General features: G+C 40.9%; 2 protein-coding genes and 28 non-coding genes across 30 annotated transcripts in view; 29 read left to right on the top strand and 1 right to left on the bottom strand.

Moving 5' to 3' along the window:
• duox (dual oxidase) overlaps positions 1-19390 on the bottom strand; it is a 25425-nt gene extending 6035 nt beyond the window's left edge. Inside the window, exons 1-23 of the mRNA XM_077568162.1 lie at positions 19330-19390; positions 19162-19245; positions 10445-10609; positions 9982-10169; positions 9459-9660; positions 7987-8153; positions 7724-7787; positions 6404-6500; positions 6238-6328; positions 5429-5531; positions 4588-4760; positions 4329-4504; positions 4135-4253; positions 3914-4051; positions 3728-3841; positions 2670-2872; positions 2392-2577; positions 2084-2309; positions 1444-1537; positions 1192-1367; positions 1043-1112; positions 909-950; positions 48-226 (exon numbers count right to left, since the gene is read on the bottom strand). Coding sequence (XP_077424288.1) covers positions 48-226; positions 909-950; positions 1043-1112; positions 1192-1367; positions 1444-1537; positions 2084-2309; positions 2392-2577; positions 2670-2872; positions 3728-3841; positions 3914-4051; positions 4135-4253; positions 4329-4504; positions 4588-4760; positions 5429-5531; positions 6238-6328; positions 6404-6500; positions 7724-7787; positions 7987-8153; positions 9459-9660; positions 9982-10169; positions 10445-10609; positions 19162-19245; positions 19330-19390 — 3118 coding nt within the window. The remainder of the gene's footprint in view (positions 1-47; positions 227-908; positions 951-1042; positions 1113-1191; positions 1368-1443; positions 1538-2083; positions 2310-2391; positions 2578-2669; positions 2873-3727; positions 3842-3913; positions 4052-4134; positions 4254-4328; positions 4505-4587; positions 4761-5428; positions 5532-6237; positions 6329-6403; positions 6501-7723; positions 7788-7986; positions 8154-9458; positions 9661-9981; positions 10170-10444; positions 10610-19161; positions 19246-19329) is intronic.
• On the top strand, positions 11020-11091 carry trnag-ucc (transfer RNA glycine (anticodon UCC)). The gene has a single exon. It is a non-coding gene; the product is annotated as a tRNA-Gly (tRNA).
• trnag-ucc (transfer RNA glycine (anticodon UCC)) lies at positions 11272-11343 on the top strand. The gene has a single exon. It is a non-coding gene; the product is annotated as a tRNA-Gly (tRNA).
• Positions 11776-11847, top strand: trnag-ucc (transfer RNA glycine (anticodon UCC)). The gene has a single exon. It is a non-coding gene; the product is annotated as a tRNA-Gly (tRNA).
• Positions 12028-12099, top strand: trnag-ucc (transfer RNA glycine (anticodon UCC)). Its single transcript has one exon. It is a non-coding gene; the product is annotated as a tRNA-Gly (tRNA).
• trnag-ucc (transfer RNA glycine (anticodon UCC)) lies at positions 12280-12351 on the top strand. The gene has a single exon. It is a non-coding gene; the product is annotated as a tRNA-Gly (tRNA).
• On the top strand, positions 12532-12603 carry trnag-ucc (transfer RNA glycine (anticodon UCC)). Its single transcript has one exon. It is a non-coding gene; the product is annotated as a tRNA-Gly (tRNA).
• On the top strand, positions 12784-12855 carry trnag-ucc (transfer RNA glycine (anticodon UCC)). The gene has a single exon. It is a non-coding gene; the product is annotated as a tRNA-Gly (tRNA).
• Positions 13036-13107, top strand: trnag-ucc (transfer RNA glycine (anticodon UCC)). The gene has a single exon. It is a non-coding gene; the product is annotated as a tRNA-Gly (tRNA).
• Positions 13288-13359, top strand: trnag-ucc (transfer RNA glycine (anticodon UCC)). The gene has a single exon. It is a non-coding gene; the product is annotated as a tRNA-Gly (tRNA).
• trnag-ucc (transfer RNA glycine (anticodon UCC)) lies at positions 13539-13610 on the top strand. Its single transcript has one exon. It is a non-coding gene; the product is annotated as a tRNA-Gly (tRNA).
• Positions 13791-13862, top strand: trnag-ucc (transfer RNA glycine (anticodon UCC)). The gene has a single exon. It is a non-coding gene; the product is annotated as a tRNA-Gly (tRNA).
• Positions 14044-14115, top strand: trnag-ucc (transfer RNA glycine (anticodon UCC)). The gene has a single exon. It is a non-coding gene; the product is annotated as a tRNA-Gly (tRNA).
• On the top strand, positions 14548-14619 carry trnag-ucc (transfer RNA glycine (anticodon UCC)). The gene has a single exon. It is a non-coding gene; the product is annotated as a tRNA-Gly (tRNA).
• trnag-ucc (transfer RNA glycine (anticodon UCC)) lies at positions 14800-14871 on the top strand. Its single transcript has one exon. It is a non-coding gene; the product is annotated as a tRNA-Gly (tRNA).
• trnag-ucc (transfer RNA glycine (anticodon UCC)) lies at positions 15053-15124 on the top strand. The gene has a single exon. It is a non-coding gene; the product is annotated as a tRNA-Gly (tRNA).
• trnag-ucc (transfer RNA glycine (anticodon UCC)) lies at positions 15305-15376 on the top strand. The gene has a single exon. It is a non-coding gene; the product is annotated as a tRNA-Gly (tRNA).
• Positions 15557-15628, top strand: trnag-ucc (transfer RNA glycine (anticodon UCC)). Its single transcript has one exon. It is a non-coding gene; the product is annotated as a tRNA-Gly (tRNA).
• trnag-ucc (transfer RNA glycine (anticodon UCC)) lies at positions 15810-15881 on the top strand. Its single transcript has one exon. It is a non-coding gene; the product is annotated as a tRNA-Gly (tRNA).
• On the top strand, positions 16062-16133 carry trnag-ucc (transfer RNA glycine (anticodon UCC)). Its single transcript has one exon. It is a non-coding gene; the product is annotated as a tRNA-Gly (tRNA).
• trnag-ucc (transfer RNA glycine (anticodon UCC)) lies at positions 16316-16387 on the top strand. The gene has a single exon. It is a non-coding gene; the product is annotated as a tRNA-Gly (tRNA).
• trnag-ucc (transfer RNA glycine (anticodon UCC)) lies at positions 16820-16891 on the top strand. The gene has a single exon. It is a non-coding gene; the product is annotated as a tRNA-Gly (tRNA).
• trnag-ucc (transfer RNA glycine (anticodon UCC)) lies at positions 17073-17144 on the top strand. Its single transcript has one exon. It is a non-coding gene; the product is annotated as a tRNA-Gly (tRNA).
• Positions 17325-17396, top strand: trnag-ucc (transfer RNA glycine (anticodon UCC)). Its single transcript has one exon. It is a non-coding gene; the product is annotated as a tRNA-Gly (tRNA).
• On the top strand, positions 17577-17648 carry trnag-ucc (transfer RNA glycine (anticodon UCC)). The gene has a single exon. It is a non-coding gene; the product is annotated as a tRNA-Gly (tRNA).
• On the top strand, positions 17829-17900 carry trnag-ucc (transfer RNA glycine (anticodon UCC)). Its single transcript has one exon. It is a non-coding gene; the product is annotated as a tRNA-Gly (tRNA).
• trnag-ucc (transfer RNA glycine (anticodon UCC)) lies at positions 18081-18152 on the top strand. The gene has a single exon. It is a non-coding gene; the product is annotated as a tRNA-Gly (tRNA).
• On the top strand, positions 18333-18404 carry trnag-ucc (transfer RNA glycine (anticodon UCC)). The gene has a single exon. It is a non-coding gene; the product is annotated as a tRNA-Gly (tRNA).
• Positions 18585-18656, top strand: trnag-ucc (transfer RNA glycine (anticodon UCC)). Its single transcript has one exon. It is a non-coding gene; the product is annotated as a tRNA-Gly (tRNA).
• Positions 19328-24342, top strand: part of duox2 (dual oxidase 2) — a 5629-nt gene continuing 614 nt past the window's right edge. The window contains exons 1-6 of the mRNA XM_077568161.1: positions 19328-19465; positions 21358-21415; positions 21498-21632; positions 22361-22568; positions 22639-22853; positions 22927-23120. Of these exons, the coding sequence (XP_077424287.1) occupies positions 21533-21632; positions 22361-22568; positions 22639-22853; positions 22927-23120 (717 nt within the window). The 5' untranslated portion in view covers positions 19328-19465; positions 21358-21415; positions 21498-21532. The remainder of the gene's footprint in view (positions 19466-21357; positions 21416-21497; positions 21633-22360; positions 22569-22638; positions 22854-22926; positions 23121-24342) is intronic.

Genomic DNA, 24342 nt, shown 5'->3' with positions numbered 1-24342 from the left:
AGACCTCACGATGCAACAGCAACACAGAATAACAGATTTATCCTTACAGTAACATCTCTCGAGCGCCACGCCGCCCGTTATGCCGTAAACCACGATGAAGCAGACGATATGCCGGCGGTAGTTCTCAATGAATCGTTTGAACTGCTGGATCTTCTGCCGGATGGGGTTTCTTATGTAGAAGTCACGCTTGGGTTTCACGTACACTTTGGGAGTATTTAGGTCAAACCTGTATTGAATTATATGTATTACTACCACCGCCAAAATTGTTTTCAAAAATTCACATTTCAGTGGTGTCTTGAGACATTGAAATGAATGGGAATGCCATTAATCCGTTCCAGCCACCCCAAAAAAAAGTTTAAATGTGTGTGTTAATAAGGGTAAAAATAACACTCAATAATTTTGCACTTAATAAAATTGGCTTGCGTTTATTTTGGGTGTAATTCCACTCTCGACCACTAGATGACGGCACACTATTTTGGTTGACCCTGTAAATTTGATTAAAGAGGAAGAATGAAAACAAGTATTCCAACCCACCTGACCTTAGTTTTTTCAATAGATTATTAAATGTCAATCCCTTTCAAGCTTTCTTTTTTATGCAAACGGTAAAAAAATTGCTGTTGGTACATTTTATATTGTGCATCTTTGGGCATGTTTAATAATGCATATTGTAAGATTTGTTGGAAGAAAAAAAACAGAGTGTTAATGTTATGTTGTATATATATATATATATAAATTATAATAACTAATTATAATATTTAATTATTATAATTATATTGTAATTATATCGTGAAAAAAAATCAGCTGAATGATGGCTCGTATGTCTAAAAAACTTCGAAGTCCAATCACTCATACCATAAGGCACCATTTTTTATTTCTAGATGTTTATCAATAAGAAATTGGGCACAAACTTTTTCCGTCTGCGGATATCCGGTCCATCTGTTTTCTCACTGCTGTAATCAACAACAACAAAATGATTTTAGGCATGGCATGCAATGTCTTGGCTGAGGGTTATGCACTATCGACAGTTCCCCTTGTTTTTTACCTTCTCACTGGGCAGATAAAAGAAACTCTCTGGTCTCGATTAAACAATTTATTTCCTCGATTCTGCACCCCTGCATTGGCAATACAGTGGATTAATCAATCGGTATGATGTTCAAGGAATGAGGAAAGACAAAGAAAACCTTCTTCAACCTTTAACATTAAGGTGGGCAAACTGCAGCTCCTTCTCGTGGTCCCGCAAGAGGAAATGAAAGTCTTCCCATGTGATGTTCTCTTTGTTATCAAACCCCGCTGCCTGCATCATGGCTGTGATGGCGTCGTCCGTCTGACACTTTGACAACGCGCCGTTGGAGATTTCAATCAACGACCTTTAAGTGGATAGAAAGGCCAACAGCAAATTATTGCATAAAGAGAACCACTTTTGAAAAATGTCATAAAATTGACCTGAGCATCCTGGCAAAGTCTTGTTTTGATAAAGAACCAGTTCCACTGATGTCATTCATGGAGAACATCAGCTTGGACTTGTCTTCAGGGCTTCCTGTGCAAACATATACTATAACTCACACTAGAAGCTTATTAATGACACCAAATCAACTGTTCAATTCTTTTTTCTTTCCCTTTTTTTTCCTTCCTTTTTTGGTCCTTCCTCGGGTCTCCTGACGGCCTCACGACTCTGTCTGGAAGTGTTCGGTTTAGGTGAACGGTATGGGATTTTTTAATAGGTTTTAGGTGAACTAATGAACACACGCACACACACACACGCACATACACATACTCACCCACATACAATTAAAAAAATAAAAAATAAAATAAAATAAAAATAAAAAAATAAAATAATAATAATAAATAATAAAATAAAAAATAAATAAATATATATATATATATATATATATATATATATATATATATATATATATATATATATATATATATATATAAATAAAAAAAATAAAAAAAGAGAGAGCAATGATGATGACACATCAAATCGGTAAAATTACCGAATGAACAATACTGAGCTCTCCAGAACTGTTCAATTCTTAATGAGTGCATTCTAATGGAGTTTAAAGCATCACATGTTTTTTACCGTTCATAAAAATGACAATGACATCAAGAAACTCCTGGAAGGAGAGGTAGCCATTGCCGTCTTTATCAGCCAGTGTGAACATGGAGTTCACAAATAAAGAGTCAGGCTTGAGGCCCAGCGCATCGGCAAACTCTGCAGCTGTCAACTCGCACCGCAGAACCTCTTTGGCTTTCTTACATGAAACACTGCCCATGTCCCCAGCGTCACGTTTCTCGATATCCAAAACCTGAGGCAGACAAGGAGAGTGCATAATTAGGCCATATCTATCCGGCTGGCTTGCTGTTTAGCTAACCAGCTATTTAGCTTACCTTGGAGAAAGCGTGTCGGATGAAAGTTTCCACAATCTGCGCCCTTTGCTCTCCTGTTAACGCCTCCTTCAGAAGCTCCTTCTCGCTCAACTCCCTCAATCTAACTCGAAGCCTCTTGTCAGTCACTTCCGGCTGCAGACACTTGAGGAATGCAGCACGTTTGCTCTCATCGTCGAAAAACAGCACCTGGAATAGTTAACGATATTCGGCTGAGCCTGTTAGTGAAAACTTTGAAGAGTATTTTCCGATCCTTGCCGATTCTAGCAATAGCTACTAACCAGGTCGTATTCTTTTGGCACTTTGAGCAGGAGAGATTTCTGATGGCGATCGTTCGAGAGGAGTACATCAAGGCAATGCTGTCTGGTCAGATTCAAGCAGCGGCGAGTGGCTCCAGATCTGTCCCATATCTGCAGCTTCCTTTCCTCTATGACCTCTACACTAACGGCATGCAGAGGCTTTTTATGGTTCTGCCACTCATAGGCTGAGAAAGGAAAAAATGGCTGAGACAATTTCTCCCACTAGTACCACAAGAAATTCTCCTGGAGACTACCCGAGTCACCAGGGAGTCACAGTAAATTCAAACATGTTCAACCTTTTGGAGATGTTTTTTTCTAGAGGTGGGGTATTCCGAGAGAAAAAACTCACAAATTTGCGAGTTTATAAAGTGGCAAAATTTTTTGTTAAATACACGTAGTGTAGCAATAGTCTAATGTGAGGATTGGTTAGTGGTTAATTGGACACTGTTTATAAAATGAAAAGGCAGGATGGAGACGGATTCATTCTTAATTTAAACTTTTCTCGTCATACACGGCAGCTAGAGTGACAACACTTCCTGATCCCTTGTCAGCTGACTAACACTAACCAATCAGAAGCTAGAATACTTTAGGTAAATGCAAGTGAATGACGGAGAGCAGCAGGTTCGACACATCAACTTAACTATACTTGTACAAAAAAAAAAAAAACACCAAAATGTATGAATGTGTAAATAATAATTCTGGAAACATAAATCCACAAGTAAATATACATTTTAACAAATTAACTTAAATGCTTTAAACATCATATGGTTAATCTCTGCTAAAGCAATTACTATCTCCTTATTTGAAAACCCGACCGAAAAGTATTGGCACAATCATCCGGGTAGTAGGCTATGTGTATTTCTCGTAAGTTTCGCAGTACTTTTTCTCCCCGCAAATTTGTCACTTTATAAAGTGGCAAATTTGCACGTTTTTTGTCATATCTTGGAGACACTGTGGCGGCTAACTAAAGTTTTTTTTGTCATCTAATCAGCTGCAGCCATGTCTCTGCTGCCAGTGAGATAGGCCCCTAAAATTCTTACCGGCAAATCCTGAAACAGTTGTCTCTGTTCTTCCGGTGGAATTCCCTCTTTTCTGGAACTTTCTGTAGCGGTACTTGCGGTGATGTGCAACCGTACACGCCACTAAGTAACTCACTGTGAGGGCATTTTGACGATCAATATCGATCCAGTGCAAAAAATAGACAGAGGTGAATGTATGATACTGACCAACAGGAAAGAGGAACAGAATGATGATACATATTCCAAAGCCAACTATGCTCCCATCAAAGTAATTGAGTTTGGTGGCATTAGTGCAGGGATGGAGCATTGATGCTTTTAGCTGAGTGGGTTGAGGACAAGGATCACCTAACAACAGTGAGATCATTCTCTTACTGTATATTCAGTCATTGACGATCATAATCACGTTGTAGTTTTGATTTGTGGTTTACCACTCTTCCAGAAGAATACATTCTTTTGCATGTCAGAATCCTCCGCACTGGTGACTGCAACAAGGACGTCGTGAAAAGTCACGCTGCGGATTCTTTGGATGTCGTCATCTGAAAACAAACTGAGATAACAAAACTTAGATCAATATTCATGATTGACACACAGCATGGGCGACATCTTAATAGGAGCAACTCACCCATTCTGTTTGTTTTCAAACCAGAAGCGGTCACCATTTCTTATGCGTTCAAATTGGTCCAAGATTATAGTAGAAAAAACTGGTCCTGGACCACCCATGGACTCTAGCAGACCTCCAGGGAAGAGCTCTAGTTTGGTTATGTCTCCATCATACATTTGTGCAACTTCTCTGAGCAACTGTTAAACAAGGCATCCTGTTATGCACAAGTTTGCTGCCTATATTGGATTGTTGTTTATAAAATGAAAATTCTGGATGTTACCTGTGGGTTGGTCCTGTTGATCTGAGGATTGACGTCTTGAAACGTCTTTACAGGTGGCAGATCCAGAGTTTGTCTGACTTCCGTGTAACTGCGAAGGCCGAAGTCTCGTCCTCTCTGAACAGTCAGCGCCACCAGATCAGTGCGTGTGAACTTAAGAGGTCCGTACATGAAGTCTGGGGGAGGGTTACATTAATACAATATACAGTACATACATAATATATATAATATTTTAACCCTGGAGAACCCAAGAACCAAGAACCTTCTTTGGAAAATTATGAATTATACATTAAATGACTGCTATAAGTTCACTGAACACCAAAATATATGTTTTTTTCAAATTTAACCCTTTTTTTTAACTAGCTCAGAGTTGCTAATTTATCCCAAAAAAAAAAAAAAATATATATATATATATATATATATATATATATATATATATATATATATATATATAAACATACTCCTAGGCATTCTGCAACATGATATAAAATAGATTAACAACAAAAAACACAATTTTACCATCTGATGGTTTACTGAGAAGATGGTTTTGTTTGGATTGATTTCCAGCTCAACAAAATTGGCATGTTGCCAGCCATCTTGTCACCACCACTCTGGCTCATATAAGTGCAGTATTCATCCACTAGATGGCCCCATGCAGGGGTCAGAAGTGGCACTCCGGACTTTTGAAGTTAAATTTGTAAAAAAAAAAGAAGGTCTTTGTTATTTGAGGAGCGGAATTTATAGGGGCCAAATTTGACCCCGTGGGTTCTCCAGGGTTAATATTGTTTAAAAATGTATTATTTCATTTGTGCTCATGATACATGGAGTTTGCAGGGTGCGTCACCTCTTAGGTCCTCCACAACAATATGGTCGACTTCCTCTGCAATCTGAGAGGCCATGCCCATGACGAGGTCATCCACATCCCGTCTTGTGTTCACATTAATCTCCTGTTGACAAAATGGCAACAGCATCAAAAAGAAGCTGACTCTCCTCAAACATTCTTCACAAAATAAAATAATAGGAGTTTCCTAAATAGTGGTGCCTTGAGATACAATTGGCCACACTCGTAACTCATGACTCCATATCTCAAATCAACTTTTCCCATTGTGAATATAAACGCCATTAATACGTTCTATTTGTTCACCATGAAATGAAATAAAAAGTCAGACCAAAACAATCATTTAACCAACGGCTTGTGTCTTAACTCATGCACTGCCATTGACGGCCATAGACATGAACTATTTCTATTAGTTTAACATTTTTTCCCCACTTTTGTTAACAGGAGTATGAAAACCTAGAAAAAAATTATTGTACATTTAGAACAGATATAAAGTTTGTGATTAATCGTGAGTTTACTATTGAAGTCATGCGATTAATTACAATCAAAAAATGTAATCGCCTGACGTCCCTAATTTTTAATAATCTTTTTTTTTCCTTTTACCAATTTTTTTTTTATGTCTAAATTTTCATACTCTTGTTAACAAAAGTGGAGAAAAAATGCTAAACTAATAGAAATTGTTCAAATGAATTTTTTACGTTTATAGGCGTCAATGGCAGTGAATGAGTTAAAAAAATAAAATTGCGATTTGGGCCACTTGTATGTCAACGCACCACTGTGTATTGAGGGTGAACTGAGCAGTGTGTCATACGCACATGACGTTTCCAAAAGCTGTTACAAAGTCGCAAGGCAGAAGATGAACTGCCATCAGTGTTGAGGATCTTTCGGAAATGGCAAGTTCTGTTTCTGTACAAAACAAAGCAGCCATTGAACATGTGACTTGTGACACTGGATGATTCCAGGAAGTGAAAAAAAAAATACCTCATATAAACACCGGGTGGAGCCATAGTGATATCTAATCTCATTGCAGCGGCTTGAAACTCAGGTGAGATAGCCGGATCAACAAACTTCTGATATCCTATAAAAAAAATCAAAATGTAACATTTCAACAAATTAGAAAATTAACATGAAAATTGGTAGTAATAAATGACGTTATGAGCACTGACTGTTTTAACTTCCTAAGGGTGGGCACGCAATCAAGAACGCATCTGTCGAGGAAGGACACTCCTGCACTCGCTCGTGATATTGGGATTTTTAACTCCATTGTTGCAATATGCATGGTTAATGGTCACCGAATTACTTGAAATGAAAAAGAGCATCAAGCCACTTCTGCAGGAAATTCAGCAGTTGAAGAAAGAGACACAAGAAAAAGATCGACGCATTGTCGCCTTGGAACAAAAAGTGGATGATTTGGAACTGAATCTTCGAATCAACGATGTGATAATTACAGGTATCCAGATTAAATCGTGTAACAAGTGCAGTTGATTCTGACCAAACTTCAAGCCAACGAGACTATCGAAAAGCAAGTGACAACTCAACTCAGAGATTTGGAATTAATTATGGATCCAGCGCACATTCAGATGTGCTTTTGGCTTCCAACTAGGGGGACACAACCATCGGCAGTTCTGATCAGGTTTGTTGGCAGGAAAAAAAGATTGCTCTTTTGAGAGATAGCTACAAGCTTAAAGGTAAACATGTCTACGTCGATGAAAATCTCACAAAACGAAATGCTGACATTGCCAGGAGGGCGCGACAATTGAGAAAGAATGGATCTATCGAGAAGACATGGACAAAAGACTGTCGGATCTTCCTCCAAACAAAAATACGGATTGTGAAAAGAGTGGAAGAATTGGCGGAGTTTGAGAGACAATAACTGCTATCAGTAACTCACATCATTAAATTATGGATTATGTTTTACCCAAATTAAATTATTGTAACATATTACTAATTAACCCAAAACTGGATCTGTCATGATTTGAATAATGTAAATATAGCATATGATTACTTGCTGACACTGCCAAGGTTAACTCTTGTATGTTCACCTGCATTGATAACATGTATTGCTGTTCCTGTAAGAATGTAAACATTGTCTGGCTCTATTTCTGTTTGGACATTTGTTGTAACATGCAAGGCTGTCGTGATAAGGTGGTATTGTGGCTGCAATGTATCTGCTGTAAATAGTTAAATTGGGGTTGTTGAACATGGTTCCGGGATGCGGCTAGCTACTACGCCGGGTGGGCTGGCCTTGGTGAGCGCTCAGGAGTATCAAGATCTAAGCATCATTTTTAATCAAATTCTTACCTGGGTAAGGCGGAAGAGTTCTGTCTCCCAGGTATGCTGGCAGCCATTCGTAAAGGGCGATATTCTGTTGTTGTTTTTTAATAGATAAAACATTATTGGATCTTAAAATATCATTGTAAATACTGTACACAACTGACAATGGTCTGTCTGGTGTACATCAAATAATAATACAAATACACAACAACCTAAAATTGGTGCAACCGTTTTAAAATCATCTCTTGCGTTGAAAAAGGATTACATTTTATTGAGACTTTCGCCTTTACCTGAAATGTGGCCACGACTTCCTTTCTAGCATTTTGAAACAACTCCTCGTCTGACCACTGCGGGTGTTCCTCACGCAGTTTAGAGGCTAAATAGTTATGGTAACGAAACCAGATGATCCCTTCTGCTGCTGTGAACACATTCTCGTTTCCCCAAGCATTTCCCAACTCTGGAAGCGGAAGATGGAAGATGGCCTTCTTTAGTTCATTCTGATACATTTACAAATCTACCAAAGAATATAGAACAGAAAATTGACCCCAATTTCACCTTGTACAATAATATAGGACAACTAAATGACAGAAAGTTCATTTTGATGTTTGTTTTAACTGTGTAGCAACAGAGTAGTGACAAATTAGATCCCTGCTTCCAACCCACTTGACAGATCCACAACTTTGAAAACATTTATGACGAACTACCATTTTGCTCCATTATTCAATAAAATACATCAGGCAGGGGCCTCAGGCTTACGACACTGATCTAAGCAAACTGGCATGAAATACTGTACATGGACAAAATAATTCTAATATTTTTGTATGAAGTGATGTTAATAGTAAAGGTCTACTTAGGTCACAGGTGTCAAACTCAAGGAACGGGGGCCAGATCCGGCCCATGACATAATTTTAGGTGGCCCATGAAGGCAAATCATGCACAAAAAAAATTTGATTACAAGTTACTCCCGCCCACTGATCTGTATATGTGACTGGATAGCCGATAGGCCAACACTTTTGAAGCCGCGAGGCCGCCATATTGCTCCTCCCAAGAAATGTTTCTTGGCATACAATCGTATACATTTACAGTATCGAAATTGGAGAACATTTGAGACAGTACTTAGTAGAAACAGCATGATTTATGATGTTTTAAATTTGTTAAACATAAACAAGACGACTTCAGACATTTTACATCTTGCCCTAAATACATGTATAAATTATATGCTTAATGATTTTTACAGGAGAAAACTTGAATATTTTTTATTAAAGAATTATAACTAATTCAACAAAAGATGCCTCTGCCAAATCTAATATTGGAACTGAGGAAGCGATAAAAGAAAAAGGGGGTCTTCAAAGCAGCACATGTCGTCCACTTGTTAATTTTTTATCATTATTTTTTTTTTTTTACTTGTTAAAAAATAGTGACAGCCCCGCCACAAATGCCCCCGGCCCTATACTAACTGCCTAGAAGCTGTATATATGTGTAATCTGCACGTATACCGTATAGTTTATACAGTAGTCTGCTTGCGAGATGGGAGGAGCAAGATGGCTGCCTCGTCGCTTCAACGGCTTGCATGGGCGTTTATGGGCTATCGACTATCCAGTCATATATTCAGATCAGTGCTCCCGCCCCACAAAAAAATAAAAATAAATAGTTGAATAAACAAATTACTGGCTTCTAATTTTAACAAGTTATCCATCAATTTATAAGGCGATCGCAAAATTTTGTTTGACACCCCTACTTTAAATAATAAAATGCATCTTACCATAGAGGCCCTGAGGTCCATGATCACCTGTTGTGGGGTCAGGAGCGCTCCACATGAGACTGTGATCGGTCGCCTGTCTTGGCATGTTCCATTCCAAACCGGACGCTAGCAGCCCATTAGAAAAGCTTCTCAGGGAGTCCGACCAGGAAGTGGAAGGGCCATAAATGGAGCTGCCATCAATCCAAGCTGTGACCATGTTGACCTTCAAGAATAGTTTTAAATACAGTGGATACAGATTATATAAATATTTACTTGAGTAACAATGCAAAAAATAATAATAATAATCTTTTTTTGTGGGACATGATATCATATACTTATAGATGCATATACAGAGAACAATTAGGAACAGTTAGAAACACCAGTCAGTGTTAGCACAAAGCCTTCAGGCTACTGCGACAGAGCAAGAAGAAGACCTGAACTTTATTTGGACTTATTCAGAGGCATGCTGACTCTCATTCAAGCGTGAGTTTAATACTAATAACTCTACTAATAATAACTTAAAACTAATAATTCAAGTTATTACCTGTGTGCGAGGGTTGCCGGGACTCTGGCCTGTGTCTTTGTCCCATAGTCCTCTCTGAAAAGGCAACAGAACTTCACCCGTGCCATTTGGGTCGAAAACAGGGTCGCCTTTAGGCACTGGGATGTTCATGAATTCAGGAGGGCACCCAGGAGTCCGTGAGTTCATGATCTCAAATGCAACATGATAACCTGAAAAGTAAATCATTTGTATAGATCATAATATATTGCTAACGGCGTACTACGCTCGTAGAAAACAACATAGACAAATATTATTTATAGGATTTCAATGCAAGGAAACATCTAATTAAAGATACCGTTAAATAATGCCCTTGTTGGTGTGACGTAGCTAAACAAACAAAAAGGACTACAATCGTCACCCAGCAATGCGGAGCGGGAATGCAGAGCATGTAAACAGAAATTTGTAATAAAAGAGCATCTGTGAGGGGGACTAAATGTGTATTTACCAAAAATCAAAGATAAGACAGTGCTATTTTGAGTGGAGGGCAACCCGGAAGGGCCAACGCTGAGAGTGCGGCTCAGGCTTCTTGGATTGGGCAGCTCGGGCTCGTTTTCTGCTTGGTAGACGCCATCCCGGAAGTTCGCGGGCATCAGCCGCACAAGGTGTGAGCCTGCAGAAATACAAACATGGATGCCAAATTAGAGTGTTGCAAGATTTAGCAACTTTTTATTCACCCCCAGCCAAGCACTTACTGCAAATTTAGCTACTTTTTAAATGGAAACTTTTACGAACTTTTGAAAAGTCAGTCAAACATTCAAAAGCATGCATTTACTCTAAAAAACGTGTTTAAAAAAACTGCCTTCCAAACAGTTGACCTGGGCTCGCTTCCCAGCCAATGCATGTTTTTCTGGATCTTGCTGCCTTAAAGCAGGAGTCCCCAGCAATCTTCCAATGACTGCTTAGGTTGCATAGCGCTTGCCTCTGTTGACTTCTTTCGTGGTATAGCGGTTAGCATAGTGTTTGCTACCGTTCACTGCGTTTTTTCTATTGTGGTTTGCTTAGCTCAACTGCTTATAGACTGCATTGGTGGTATAGTGGTGAGCATAGCTGCCTTCCAAGCAGTTGACCCGCGTTCGATTCCCGGCCAATGCATCTCTTTCTGCATCAAACTTCCTTTAAGCAAGAGTCCCCAGCAATCTTCGAATAACTTTTTAGGTGGCATAGCACTTCCCTTTGTGGACTTCTTTGGTGGTATAGCGTTTAGCATAGTGTTTGCTACCATTCACTGCGTTTTTTGTATTGTGGTTTGCTTAGCTCTATTGTTTATAGACTGCATTGGTGGTATAGTGGTGAGCATAGCTTCCTTCCAAGCAGTTGACCCGGGTTCGATTCCCGGCCAATGCAGCTCTTTCTGCATCAAACTGCTTTAAAGCAAAAGTCCCCAGCAATCTTCCAATAACTTCTTAGGTTGCATAGCACTTCCCTCTGTTGACTTCTTTGGTGGTATAGCGGTTAGCATAGTTTTTGCTACCATTCACTGCGTTTTTTGTATTGTGATTTGCTTAGCTCTGTTGTCTATAGACTGCGTTGGTGGTATAGTGGTGAGCATAGCTTCCTTCCAAGCAGTTGACGCGGGTTCGATTCCCGGCCAGCGCATCTCTTTCTGCACCAAACTGCCTTTAAGCAAGAGTCCCCAGCAATCGTCCAATGACTGCTTAGGTAGCATAGCACTTCCCTCTGTTGACTTCTTTGGTGGTATAGCGGTTAGCATATTGTTTGCTACCATTCACTGCGTTTTTTGTATTGTGGTTTGCTTAGCTCTCTTGTCTATTGACTGCGTTGGTGGTATAGTGGTGAGCATAGCTGCCTTCCAAGCAGTTGACCCGGGTTCGATTCCCGGCCAACGCATCTTTTTCTGCATGAAACTGCTTTAAAGCAGGAGTCCCCAGCAATCGTCCAATGACTGCTTAGATAGCGTAGCGCTTCCCACTGTTGACTTCTTTGGTGGTATAGCGGTTAGCATAGTGTTTGCTACCATTCACTGCGTTTTTTGTATTGTGGTTTGCTTAGCTCTCTTGTCTATTGACTGCGTTGGTGGTATAGTGGTGAGCATAGCTGCCTTCCAAGCAGTTAACCCGGGTTCGATTCCCGGCCAACGCGTCTTTTTCTGCATGAAACTGCTTTAAAGCAGGAGTCCCCAGCAATCGTCCAATGACTGCTTAGATAGCGTAGCGCTTCCCACTGTTGACTTCTTTGGTGGTATAGCGGTTAGCATAGTGTTTGCTACCATTCACTGCGTTTTTTGTATTGTGGTTTGCTTAGCTCTGTTGTCTATAGACTGCGTTGGTGGTATAGTGGTGAGCATAGCTGCCTTCCAAGCAGTTGACCCGGGTTCGATTCCTGGCCAATGCATCTCTTTCTACATCAAACTACCTTCAAGCAAGAGTCCCCAGCAATCGTCCAATGACTGCTTAGGTAGCATAGCGATTCCCTCTGTTGACTTCTTTGGTGTTATAGCGGTTAGCATAGTTTTTGCTACCATTCACTGCGTTTTTTGTATTGTGGTTTGCTTAGCTCTGTTGTCGATAGACTGCATTGGTGGTATAGTGGTGAGCATAGCTGCCTTCCAAGCAGTTGACCCGGGTTCGATTCCCGGCCAGCGCATCTCTTTCTGCACCAAACTGCCTTTAAGCAAGAGTCCCCAGCAATCGTCCAATGACTGCTTACATAGCATAGCACTTCCCTCTGTTGACTTCTTTGGTGGTATAGCGGTTAGCATAGTGTTTGCTACCATTCACTGCGTTTTTTGTATTGTAGTTTGCTTAGCTCTGTTGTCTATAGACTCCGTTGGTGGTATAGTGGTGAGCATAGCTGCCTTCCAAGCAGTTGACCCGGGTTCGATTCCCGGCCAGCGCATCTCTTTCTGCACCAAACTGCCTTTAAGCAAGAGTCCCCAGCAATCGTCCAATGACTGCTTACATAGCATAGCACTTCCCTCTGTTGACTTCTTTGGTGGTATAGCGGTTAGCATAGTGTTTGCTACCATTCACTGTGTTTTTTGTATTGTGGTTTGCTTAGCTCTCTTGTCTCTAGACTGTGTTGGTGGTATAGTGGTGAGCATAGCTGCCTTCCAAGCAGTTGACCCGGGTTCGATTCCCGGCCAATGCATCTCTTTCTACATCAAACTACCTTCAAGCAACAGTCCCCAGCAATCGTCCAATGACTGCTTAGGTAGCATAGCACTTCCCTCTGTTTACTTCTTTGGTGGTATAGCGGTTAGCATAGTGTTTGCTACCATTCACTGCGTTTTTTGTATTGTTGTTTGCTTACCTCTGTTGTCTATAGACTGCGTTGGTGATATAGTGGTGAGCATAGCTGCCTTCCAAGCAGTTGACCCGGGTTCGATTCCCGGCCAGCGCATCTCTTTCTGCATCAAACTGCCTTTAAGCAAGAGTCCCCAGTAATCTTCCAATAACTTCTTAGGTGGATAGCGCTTACCTCCATTGACTCCTTTGGTGGTATAGCGGTTAGCATAGTGTTTGCTACCGTTCACTGCGTTTTTTGTATTGTGGTTTGCTTAACTCTGTTGTCTATAGACTGCGTTGGTGGTATAGTGGTAAGCATAGCTGCCTTCCAAGCAGTTGACCCGGGTTCGATTCCCGGCCAACGCATCTCTTTCTGCATCAAACTGCTTTAAAGCAAGAGTCCCCAGCAATCTTCCAGTAACTTCTTAGGTGGCATAGAGCTTTCCTCCGTTGACTTCTTTGGTGGTATAGCGGTTAGCATAGTGTTTGCTACCATTCACTGCGTTTTTTGCATTGTGGTTTGCTTAGCTCTATTGTTTACAGACTGCATTGGTGGTATAGTGGTGAGCATAGCTGCCTTCCAAGCAGTTGACCTGGGTTCGATTCCCGGCCAATGCGTCTCTTTCTGCATCAAACTGCTTTAAAGCAAGAGTCCCCAGCAATCTTCCAATAACTTCTTAGGTGGAATAGCGCTTACCTCCGTTGACTTCTTTGGTGGTATAGCGGTTAGCATAGTGTTTGCTACCATTCACTGCGTTTTTTTATATTGTGGTTTGCTTAGCTCTGGTGTCTATAGACTGCGTTGGTGGTATAGTGGTAAGCATAGCTGCCTTCCAAGCAGTTGACCCGGGTTCGATTCCCGGCCAACGCATCTCTTTCTGCATCAAACTGCCTTTAAGGAAGAGTCCCCAGCAATCTTCCAATGACTTCTTAGGTAGCATAGCGCTTACCTCAATTGACTCCTTTGGTGGTATACTGCTTAGCATAGTGTTTGCTACCATTCACAGCAGTTTTTGTATTGTGGTTTGCTTAGCTCTATTGTTTATAGACTTCATTGGTGGTATAGTGGTGAGCATAGCTGCCTTCCAAGCAGTTGACCGGGGTTCGATTCCCGGCCAATGCATCTCTTTCTGCATCAAACTACCTTTAAGCAAGAGTCCCCAGTAATCTTCCAATAACTTCTTCGGTGGGATAGCGCTTACCTCCATTGACTCCTTTGGTGGTATAGCGGTTAGCATAGTGTTTGCTACCGTTCACTGCGTTTTTTGTATTGTGGTTTGCTTAACTCTGTTGTCTATAGACTGCGTTGGTGGTATAGTGGTAAGCATAGCTGCCTTCCAAGCAGTTGACCCGGGTTCGATTCCCGGCCAACGCATCTCTTTCTGCATCAAACTGCTTTAAAGCAAGAGTCCCCAGCAATCTTCCAATAACTTCTTAGGTGGCATAGAGCTTTCCTCCGTTGACTTATTTGGTGGTATAGCGGTTAGCATAGTGTTTGCTAACATTCACTGCGTTTTTTGTATTGTGGTTTGCTTAGCTCTATTGTTGATAGACAGCATTGGTTGTATAGTGGTGAGCATAGCTGCCTTCCAAGCAGTTGACCCGGGTTCGATTCCCGGCCAATGCATCTCTTTCTGCATCAAACTGCTTTTAAGCAAGAGTCCCCAGCAATCTTCCAATGACTGCTTAGGTTGCATAGCGCTTGCCTCTGTTGACTTCTTTTGGTGGTATAGTGGTTAGCATAGTTTTTGCTACCATTCACTGCGTTTTTTGTATTGTGGTTTGATTAGCTCTCTTTTCAGTAGACTGTGTTGTTGGTATAGTGGTGAGCATAGCTGCCTTCCAAGCAGTTGACCCGGGTTCGATTCCCGGCCAACGCATCTTTTTCTGCATGAAACTGCTTTAAAGCAGGAGTCCCCAGCAATCGTCCAATGACTGCTTAGATAGCGTAGCGCTTCCCACTGTTGACTTCTTTGGTGGTATAGCGGTTAGCATAGTGTTTGCTACCATTCACTGCGTTTTTTGTATTGTGGTTTGCTTAGCTCTGTTGTCTATAGACTGCGTTGGTGGTATAGTGGTGAGCATAGCTGCCTTCCAAGCAGTTGACCCGGGTTCGATTCCTGGCCAACGCATCTCTTTCTGCATGAAACTGCTTTAAAGCAGGAGTCCCCAGCAATCGTCCAATTACTGCTTAGGTAGCATAGCGATTCCCTCTGTTGACTTCTTTGTTGTTATAGCGGTTAGCATAGTGTTTGCTACCATTCACTGCGTTTTTTGCATTGTGGTTTGCTTAGCTCTATTGTTTACAGACTGCATTGGTGGTATAGTGGTGAGCATAGCTGCCTTCCAAGCAGTTGACCTGGGTTCGATTCCCGGCCAATGCATCTCTTTCTGCATCAAACTGCTTTAAAGCAAGAGTCCCCAGCAATCTTCCAATAACTTCTTAGGTGGAATAGCGCTTACCTCCGTTGACTTCTTTGGTGGTATAGCGGTTAGCATAGTGTTTGCTACCATTCACTGCGTTTTTTTATATTGTGGTTTGCTTAGCTCTGGTGTCTATAGACTGCGTTGGTGGTATAGTGGTAAGCATAGCTGCCTTCCAAGCAGTTGACCCGGGTTCGATTCCCGGCCAATGCATCTCTTTCTGCATCAAACTACCTTTAAGCAAGAGTCCCCAGTAATCTTCCAATAACTTCTTCGGTGGGATAGCGCTTACCTCCATTGACTCCTTTGGTGGTATAGCGGTTAGCATAGTGTTTGCTACCGTTCACTGCGTTTTTTGTATTGTGGTTTGCTTAACTCTGTTGTCTATAGACTGTGTTGGTGGTATAGTGGTAAGCATAGCTTCCTTCCAAGCAGTTGACCCGGGTTCGATTCCCGGCCAACGCATCTCTTTCTGCATCAAACTGCTTTAAAGCAAGAGTCCCCAGCAATCTTCCAATAACTTCTTAGGTGGAATAGCACTTACCTCCGTTGACTTCTTTGGTGGTATAGCGGTTAGCATAGTGTTTTCTACCATTCACTGCGTTTTTTTTATATTGTGGTTTGCTTAGCTCTGGTGTCTATAGACTGCGTTGGTGGTATAGTGGTAAGCATAGCTGCCTTCCAAGCAGTTGACCCGGGTTCGATTCCCGGCCAACGCATCTCTTTCTGCATCAAACTGCCTTTAAGGAAGAGTCCCCAGCAATCTTCCAATGACTTCTTAGGTAGCATAGCGCTTACCTCAATTGACTCCTTTGGTGGTATACTGCTTAGCATAGTGTTTGCTACCTTTCACAGCAGTTTTTGTATTGTGGTTTGCTTAGCTCTATTGTTTATAGACTTCATTGGTGGTATAGTGGTGAGCATAGCTGCCTTCCAAGCAGTTGACCGGGGTTCGATTCCCGGCCAATGCATCTCTTTCTGCATCAAACTACCTTTAAGCAAGAGTCCCCAGTAATCGTCCAATGACTGCTTAGGTGGCATAGCACTTACCTCTGTTGACTTCTTTGGCGGTATAGCGGTTTGCATAGTGTTTGCTACCATTCACTGCGTTTTTTGTATTGTGGTTTGATTAGCTCTCTTTTCAGTAGACTGTGTTGGTGGTATAGTGGTGAGCATAGCTGCCTTCCAAGCAGTTGACCCGGGTTCGATTCCTGGCCAACGCATCTTTTTCTGCATGAAACTGCTTTAAAGCAGGAGTCCCCAGCAATCGTCCAATGACTGCTTAGATAGCGTAGCGCTTCCCACTGTTGACTTCTTTGGTGGTATAGCGGTTAGCATAGTGTTTGCTACCATTCACTGCGTTTTTTTGTATTGTGGTTTGCTTAGCTCTGTTGTCTATAGACTGCGTTGGTGGTATAGTGGTGAGCATAGCTGCCTTCCAAGCAGTTGACCCGGGTTCGATTCCCGGCCAATGCATCTCTTTCTACATCAAACTACCTTCAAGCAAGAGTCCCCAGCAATCGTCCAATGACTGCTTAGGTAGCATAGCAATTCCTTCTGTTGACTTCTTTGGTGTTATAGCGGTTAGCATAGTTTTTGCTACCATTCACTGCGTTTTTTGTATTGTGGTTTGCTTAGCTCTGTTGTCTATAGACTGCATTGGTGGTATAGTGGTGAGCATAGCTGCCTTCCAAGCAGTTGACCCGGGTTCGATTCCCGGCCAATGCATCTCTTTCTGCATCAAACTGCCTTAAAGCAAGAGTCCCCAGCAATTGTCCAATGACTGCTTAGGTTGCATAGCACTGGCTTTTGTTGACTCCTTTGGTGGTATAGTGGTTAGCATATTGTTTGCTACCATTCACTGCGTTTTTTGTATTGTGGTTTGCTTAGCTCTGTTGTCTATAGACTGCGTTGGTGGTATAGTGGTGAGCATAGCTGCCTTCCAAGCAGTTGACCCGGGTTCGATTCCTGGCCAGCGCATCTCTTTCTGCACCAAACTGCCTTTAAGCAAGAGTCCCCAGCAATCGTCCAATGACTGCTTAGGTAGCATAGCAATTCCCTCTGGTTACTTCTTTGGTGTTATAGCGGTTAGCATAGTTTTTGCTACCATTCACTGCGTTTTTTGTATTGTGGTTTGCTTAGCTCTATTGTCTATAGACAGCGTTGGTGGTATAGTGGTGAGCATAGCTGCCTTCCAAGCAGTTGACCCGGGTTCGATTCCCGGCCAGCGCATCTCTTTCTGCATCAAACTGCTTTAAAGCAAGAGTCCCCAGCAATCGTCCAATGACTGCTTTGGTAGCATAGCACTTCCCTCTGTTGACTTCTTTGAATGTCTAGCGGTTAGCATAGTGTTTGCTACCATTCACTGCATTTTTTGTATTGTGGTTTGATTAGCTCTCTTTTCAGTAGACTGCGTTGGTGGTATAGTGGTGAGCATAGCTGCCTTCCAAGCAGTTGACCCGGGTTCGATTCCCGGCCAACGCAACTTTTTCTGCATGAAACTGCTTTAAAGCAGGAGTCCCCAGCAATCGTCCAATGACTGCTTAGATAGCGTAGCGCTTCCCACTGTTGACTTCTTTGGTGGTATAGCGGTTAGCATAGTGTTTGCTACCATTCACTGCGTTTTTTGTATTGTGGTTTGCTTAGCTCTGTTGTCTATAGACTGCGTTGGTGGTATAGTGGTGAGCATAGCTGCCTTCCAAGCAGTTGACCCGGGTTCGATTCCCGGCCAGCGCATCTCTTGCTGCACCAAACTGCCTTTAAGCAAGAGTCCCCAGCAATCGTCCAATGACTGCTTACATAGCATAGCACTTCCCTCTGTTGACTTCTTTGGTGGTATAGCGGTTAGCATAGTGTTTGCTACCATTCACTGCGTTTTTTGTATTGTGGTTTGCTTAGCTCTGTTGTCTATAGACTGCGTTGGTGATATAGTGGTGAGCATAGCTCCCTTCCAAGCAGTTGACCCGGGTTCGATTCCCGGCCAGCGCATCTCTTTCTGCACCAAACTGCTTTAAGCAAGAGTCCCCAGCAATCATCCAATGACTGCTTAGGTCGCATAGCAATTTCCCTCTGTTGACTTCTTTGGTGCTAAAGCGGTTAGCATAGTGTTTGCTACCATTCACTGCGTTTTTTGTATTGTGGTTTGCTTAGCTCTCTTGTCTATAGACTGCCTTAAAGCAAGAGTCCCCAGCAATCGTCCAATGACTGCTTAGGTTGCATAGCACTGGCTTTTGTTGACTCCTTTGGTGGTATAGCGGTTAGCATTGTCGTAAAAGAGTCAAATGAGTAGCTCTTTTACCAGTACAATATCAAGTTCAGTTCCTACGTAATTTTTACGTAAAGGTAGGTGCCAATGACGTCACCACGCAAAGGCACCGGGCAGAAAACGAGCTCGCGAGTGGCGACACGCACGCTGCCGGTCAACGTTCGGCGCGTGCTGAGAAAACCAAGCGGCTTGTAATGCAAATGTTTCAATAAAAAAAAAAAATCTTACCCACTGCGCCACGTTTGGGACATCCTAAACTGTTGTACCAGCCGTCAAAGCGAGGAACTTCCCACGATATTTCACAACGCGAATCTGTTCAAATGTACCGAAAAGCCGCTTTAGTATCCACGTCGTCCACTTTGGTCTCGAACCTGTTTCACCTCGTCGTCTACTCACCGACGATGAGCAGCAAGCCGAGCACTGCGCAAACACTCCAAACCCGCTTACGCAAATCCATTGATGCAGAAAATGAATGGATGGATGGGCTCCTGAGCTGCAGCCAAGAGCCGTGGAGGACTTCTGAAAAGTTCAGGTAAAGTGGAGATAACATTTATTCGCATTTACCTCCTGCAGAGATTGTTTGTTTATCACTACCTATACCAACTTATTTGTTTTTTATTATTATTACTTTTATGATAGGTAAGTACGTGTTCACACGAGGAAGTTGCGACACCATAAAATGTCCACATCATACATTTTAATTGGGTGTTTTATTTTCTGTCCCACTTTATTATTCTATTGCTATTGAACACAGTTTGCGATGCCATGTAAAGGTGGAAATTGTTTTATATTTTTTTTATTGAACATGCTTCACTGTCAAAGCTTATCTGATTAAGTTGTATTATAATATGTAAGGTCATGTTTTATCATGACTTTACCTCCAGAAATGTTGATATACTGTACTAGCAAAAACATTTCACGATTTTTCTATTAAATCAAGAAAAAGTCTCGTCGATTTTTTTTAATGGGCTTTAGGTGAACTGATGAATACACACACGCTCGCACGCACGCACGCACACACACACGCACATACACATTCTCACCCACATACAAAAAAAAAGAAAAAAGTATATATATATGTATATGTATATATATATGTATATGTATTAAAAAAAAAAAACATTTATTAAATTTTTTTTAATTGATTTGTTGTTGTTTTTTTTTTTTTTTAAAAAAAAGGAGAGCAATGATGATGTCAAATCGAATGAACAATACTGAGCTCTCCTGTAAAAAAAAAAAAAAAAAAAAAGTCTCGTCCCATTTGTTAAAAAAAAAAAAAAGAAGTACTTAGTGATGTGCAGTACTCATAAAGGTGCATTAGTAAATAATTTCTGGCTCAATTATGTGAAATTCGATAATTTTTCTCATCACACTGGTTGAAAATCACTGCACTGTTTTAATGTATTTGTGAAGGAGATAGTGAGAGTCATACTTACCTGTGCGGAGGTTGAAAGGTAGTGAGTTCAGCAGGTTGATCTGCAGTTGCAGGAGCAGCTGAAGTGTCTTCTGCTTCATCAGAAACATGTGACCTGGAATTCCCACATGGGCTTGGTCATTTGCTTTGAATCATACCTCTTTCCCACTTTTCTCCAGTCAAACCATCCTGTTCCTTGTGTATAAAAGAGGCCCACGTTTCCTCATAAGTCACACTCGCTGCTTCACTCCAAGAATCCGGTTTGGACACAACAAGGATTTTTGTATTTCTCATCGTTATCAGAGCGTGTTAAGAGCCGAAGCCGACATGACGTTCTACGATGACATTTATCCTTTCTACCATATGCGAAGGACGTCCTTCATCTTCAGTGGCCACTTGCTCGCCGTTATCATGTGCTTCCTTGCGCTCATGCTCTGTATACTTCTTATTCTGCCAGGGATTCGAGGAAAGTCGGTGAGTGAAAGCCTCTCAAATGAGTCTTGACCCTGGAGAACCCAAGAACCCTTTTCTTCTTTGGAAAATTATGAATTATACATTAAATGACTGCTATAAGTTCACTGAACACCAAAATATATGTTTTTTTCAATTTAGGATTAGGGCGAAATTTGACCCTTTGGGATTTAGGGGTATCATTTCGAAAAATCAGAATAACAAAAACTGTCAGTAAACTATTTAGAATTTAAGAAAATAATCAATCAAATACATAGCTACATTGAACAATATAATTTTTTTTGTTTTATTTGTTGCATTTTAGCCATCTTGTCACCACCACTCTGGCTCATGTAAGTGCAATATCCATCCACTAGATGGCCCCATGCAGGGGTCAGAAGTGGCACTCGGGACTTTTGAAGTTAAATTTGTAAAAAAAAAAAAGTTCTTTGAGTAGCAGAATTTATAGGGGCCAAATTTGACCCCGTGGTTCCTCCAGGGTTAAAATCAACATTTTGCTTCAAACAAATTTCACCGTATGTCTCTTCTTTCGTAATCAGCGGATCTTCTGGCTGTTGAGGATCATACTGAGCTTGTTTATCGGCGCCGTCATCGTGGGTGAGTTCACCTTCTTTTTCCACAAACCTTTTCATGAATCTAGCATTTCAATTGTGTTTCCCGCCTTTTTTTCCTCCTGCAGCGCTCAACTTCACTGACAACTGGGCCGAGGCTCGTATGACCACAAACGCCACCTACAAGTCTTTCAGCAATGCGGTGGTTCACGCTGATGTTGGTTTACATGTTGGCCTGTACGGCATCAATGTTACACTAAAAGGTCAGTCGCAGTGTGTTTTTGTGAGAGTGACACAATATTTTGGTGGGTGTAAAAAAAAGTTAAATCAGAATACTTTGAGTAGATAATGTCCTAAAAAAAAAAGTTTTATTTGAGTGTTCTTCTCAGGGATTATAATGGGGTAAATGCCACGGATTTGCGATTTCCGGGTTTCCAGCCACTGCTGGCCGCGTTCCAACCAGGGTTATTATAGTTTGGGAATTTTTCATTTTAGTTAGTTTTTATTTCGTTTTGAGTTTTGGTTTTTACATTTAGTTCGTTTTAATTAGTTTTCAAGGTGGTTCTGTTTGTTTTTATTAGTTTTTGTTATTTCATATAGGCTTAGCTTTAGTTAGTTTCAGTATTAGTTTTAGTTTTTTTATGTGTATTACTTATTTATATTTAAAAAAAAAAACACCATGGGAGCAACGTCATCTGAAGGTGCTTTTCTATTTGCTGCTGCTAGATGATGTCACTTTTGTGTGACACTTTCAAATGTCCTAATTCCGGTTAATATCAACATTAATCTACTTAAAATCATCCCTAAAGGCTCATGCATTAAATTTATTGCCAAAGACTAAAACAAAGGACATTTTTGCTAGTAGTAGTAATTACAGTATGTTGATGATATAAACGCTATAAACCACAGATTTCTGTTGGCTACGTGAACCAGTACCGTACACTACATGTTAACGTTGCAATCGGTATGGTGCCCCCTTTTCACTCTGCAGGCAATCCTGTTGTTCAGTTGAATGAGACTATCGACTATAATGAGATGTTCTCCTGGCATGACGCTATTGAGGACGATTATGAGGAAGCGTTGGAGAAAGGACTACCGAACCCCATCCTATACATCGCTGAGAAATTCACTCTCAGCAGCCCGTGCGGCCTAATCTATCACTATCGACACTCTGGCCGATACGCATCTGCAACTCTCTGGTATGTAAATATAAACGTGTGGTCTTCTTTTGTTGAAATGTTGTGGGAATGAACTGACTGTTTCAACCAGGGCGGCATTTTGCTGCTGGATGCTGGTCAACATTCTCTTCTGCATGCCAGTTATTTTATACGCCGGCTACATGATGTTGGCTACGGCCGCTTTCATTTTCATCTCGGCGGCTGCTTTCACCGCCATCATGCATGCGCCCAACTGTATTTTCTCCATCGGAACCGACTCTTTTGAAGCGGAATACAGCGTTTCATTTTGGCTGGCTCTGGCTACCGGTAAATATTGAATGTCTTGCTTACAAATTCCATGAGGTTTGTTTGAATTTGAGGAAACTGAAATCGTTTCTAGGTGTGCTGTGTACTGTCATCGGGGTTCTGGTGGTGATGATGAACTTTATGTTACCTGAGAAGATGAAGGAGGCTTTCAGTGTGGGTGTTGACAGTTATGACGATGAGGATATTTCTTACGGGGAGACGTACTTGAATTCAGCCATCCTCGATGATGTAACGGTCTCATCACGCACATCCACAGAGGACGCAGTGGTCAGTATACATCCGGTTATATATTGATCATCTTCTTATAATATCAGTTCGATTTGATATTTGAAAATGAAGCTGAATTACCTTGTACCTCCAAAATCGGCACTTTTTAGGAGACCCCAAAAATAGAACGTTTGTTCAACCTTTAATATTACAAAGTCAATGAAAGCATGTTTGTTCAACCTTTAACATTGCATTACATCATCAAGCAAGCAAGGTTCACCACTTTAGATTGGTCAATAATTTGTAAAAAATTAAAAATAAATGTATAAAATAAAATAATAATAAAAATAATATTAATAATAATAACACCCACACATGTGGACTGACCAATAGTATCGATTTTTTTTAAAATCAGAAATTTATGAAATTATGACTTAAGAGGTTTTGGCAGGACGCCGGTGATATACCAATTTTATTTAAGTAGAGGCACGTTAAAGGGTCAAAAAGCCCCCCCTACCCCCCTCAAAAAATAAATATATATTTTTTTAAAACAGCAACAAAGCATGATTGTCAAGGAAGAAGCAGATTTTCCAGGTCCCTGTAGCGATACAATAATAATAATAATAAAAAGAGTGTAGCGATACAATAAAAAAAAAAAAGGTAACTGAAGGAGAGTGTGTGGATATTTGTCAGGCTGACTTCATTGATTGCATTTCAGTGACAGAGACGTAGCTTTTTTAACCACAGGTACAAAAAAAAAATTATAACTATAGTCACCTGTGATTCAAATTTCAAATCGCAGCAAAACTACTAGCTGACAGTCAGCCACTCACGAAAACTAGTGACATAACCCCGGATACTGTGCAACAACTCAGTTGTGTTGCATTGCTTGGTTTGTAGTGGACCTAATAAAGAAATTGATAAAAAAAAAAAAATACATTCAAAATGTTCATGTTTTTTATTTTTTTATTATTTAGATCCTTGATGTTATTGGACACATTTTAGGAAAAAATACCCTTGCATTATATGGAACTTTTTTGCACAGCAACTCTAAATTTAAAACATTAAAAGTAATCGTATGAATATGTTAAATTCGTTTTTAATGTTTAAAAGTTTGATTGATTGTAAATTTGGTCTGCCACTTTCAGAGTGTAAAATGTAACAATACAGTATACAGCTTTTAAAAAAACAAGCAGCTCTCAACATGATACAGTGTAGTTCTACATTGCTGCAAACTACAACCACTGTGTGTATACAGTAAATTGATAAATGTTTAAGTACC

The sequence above is a fragment of the Vanacampus margaritifer genome, chromosome 6 (assembly GCF_051991255.1).
Source record: "Vanacampus margaritifer isolate UIUO_Vmar chromosome 6, RoL_Vmar_1.0, whole genome shotgun sequence".
Classification (NCBI taxonomy): Eukaryota; Metazoa; Chordata; class Actinopteri; order Syngnathiformes; family Syngnathidae; genus Vanacampus; species Vanacampus margaritifer.
Note: the sequence above shows the minus strand (reverse complement) of the source record. Positions and strands in the feature narration are given on the sequence as shown.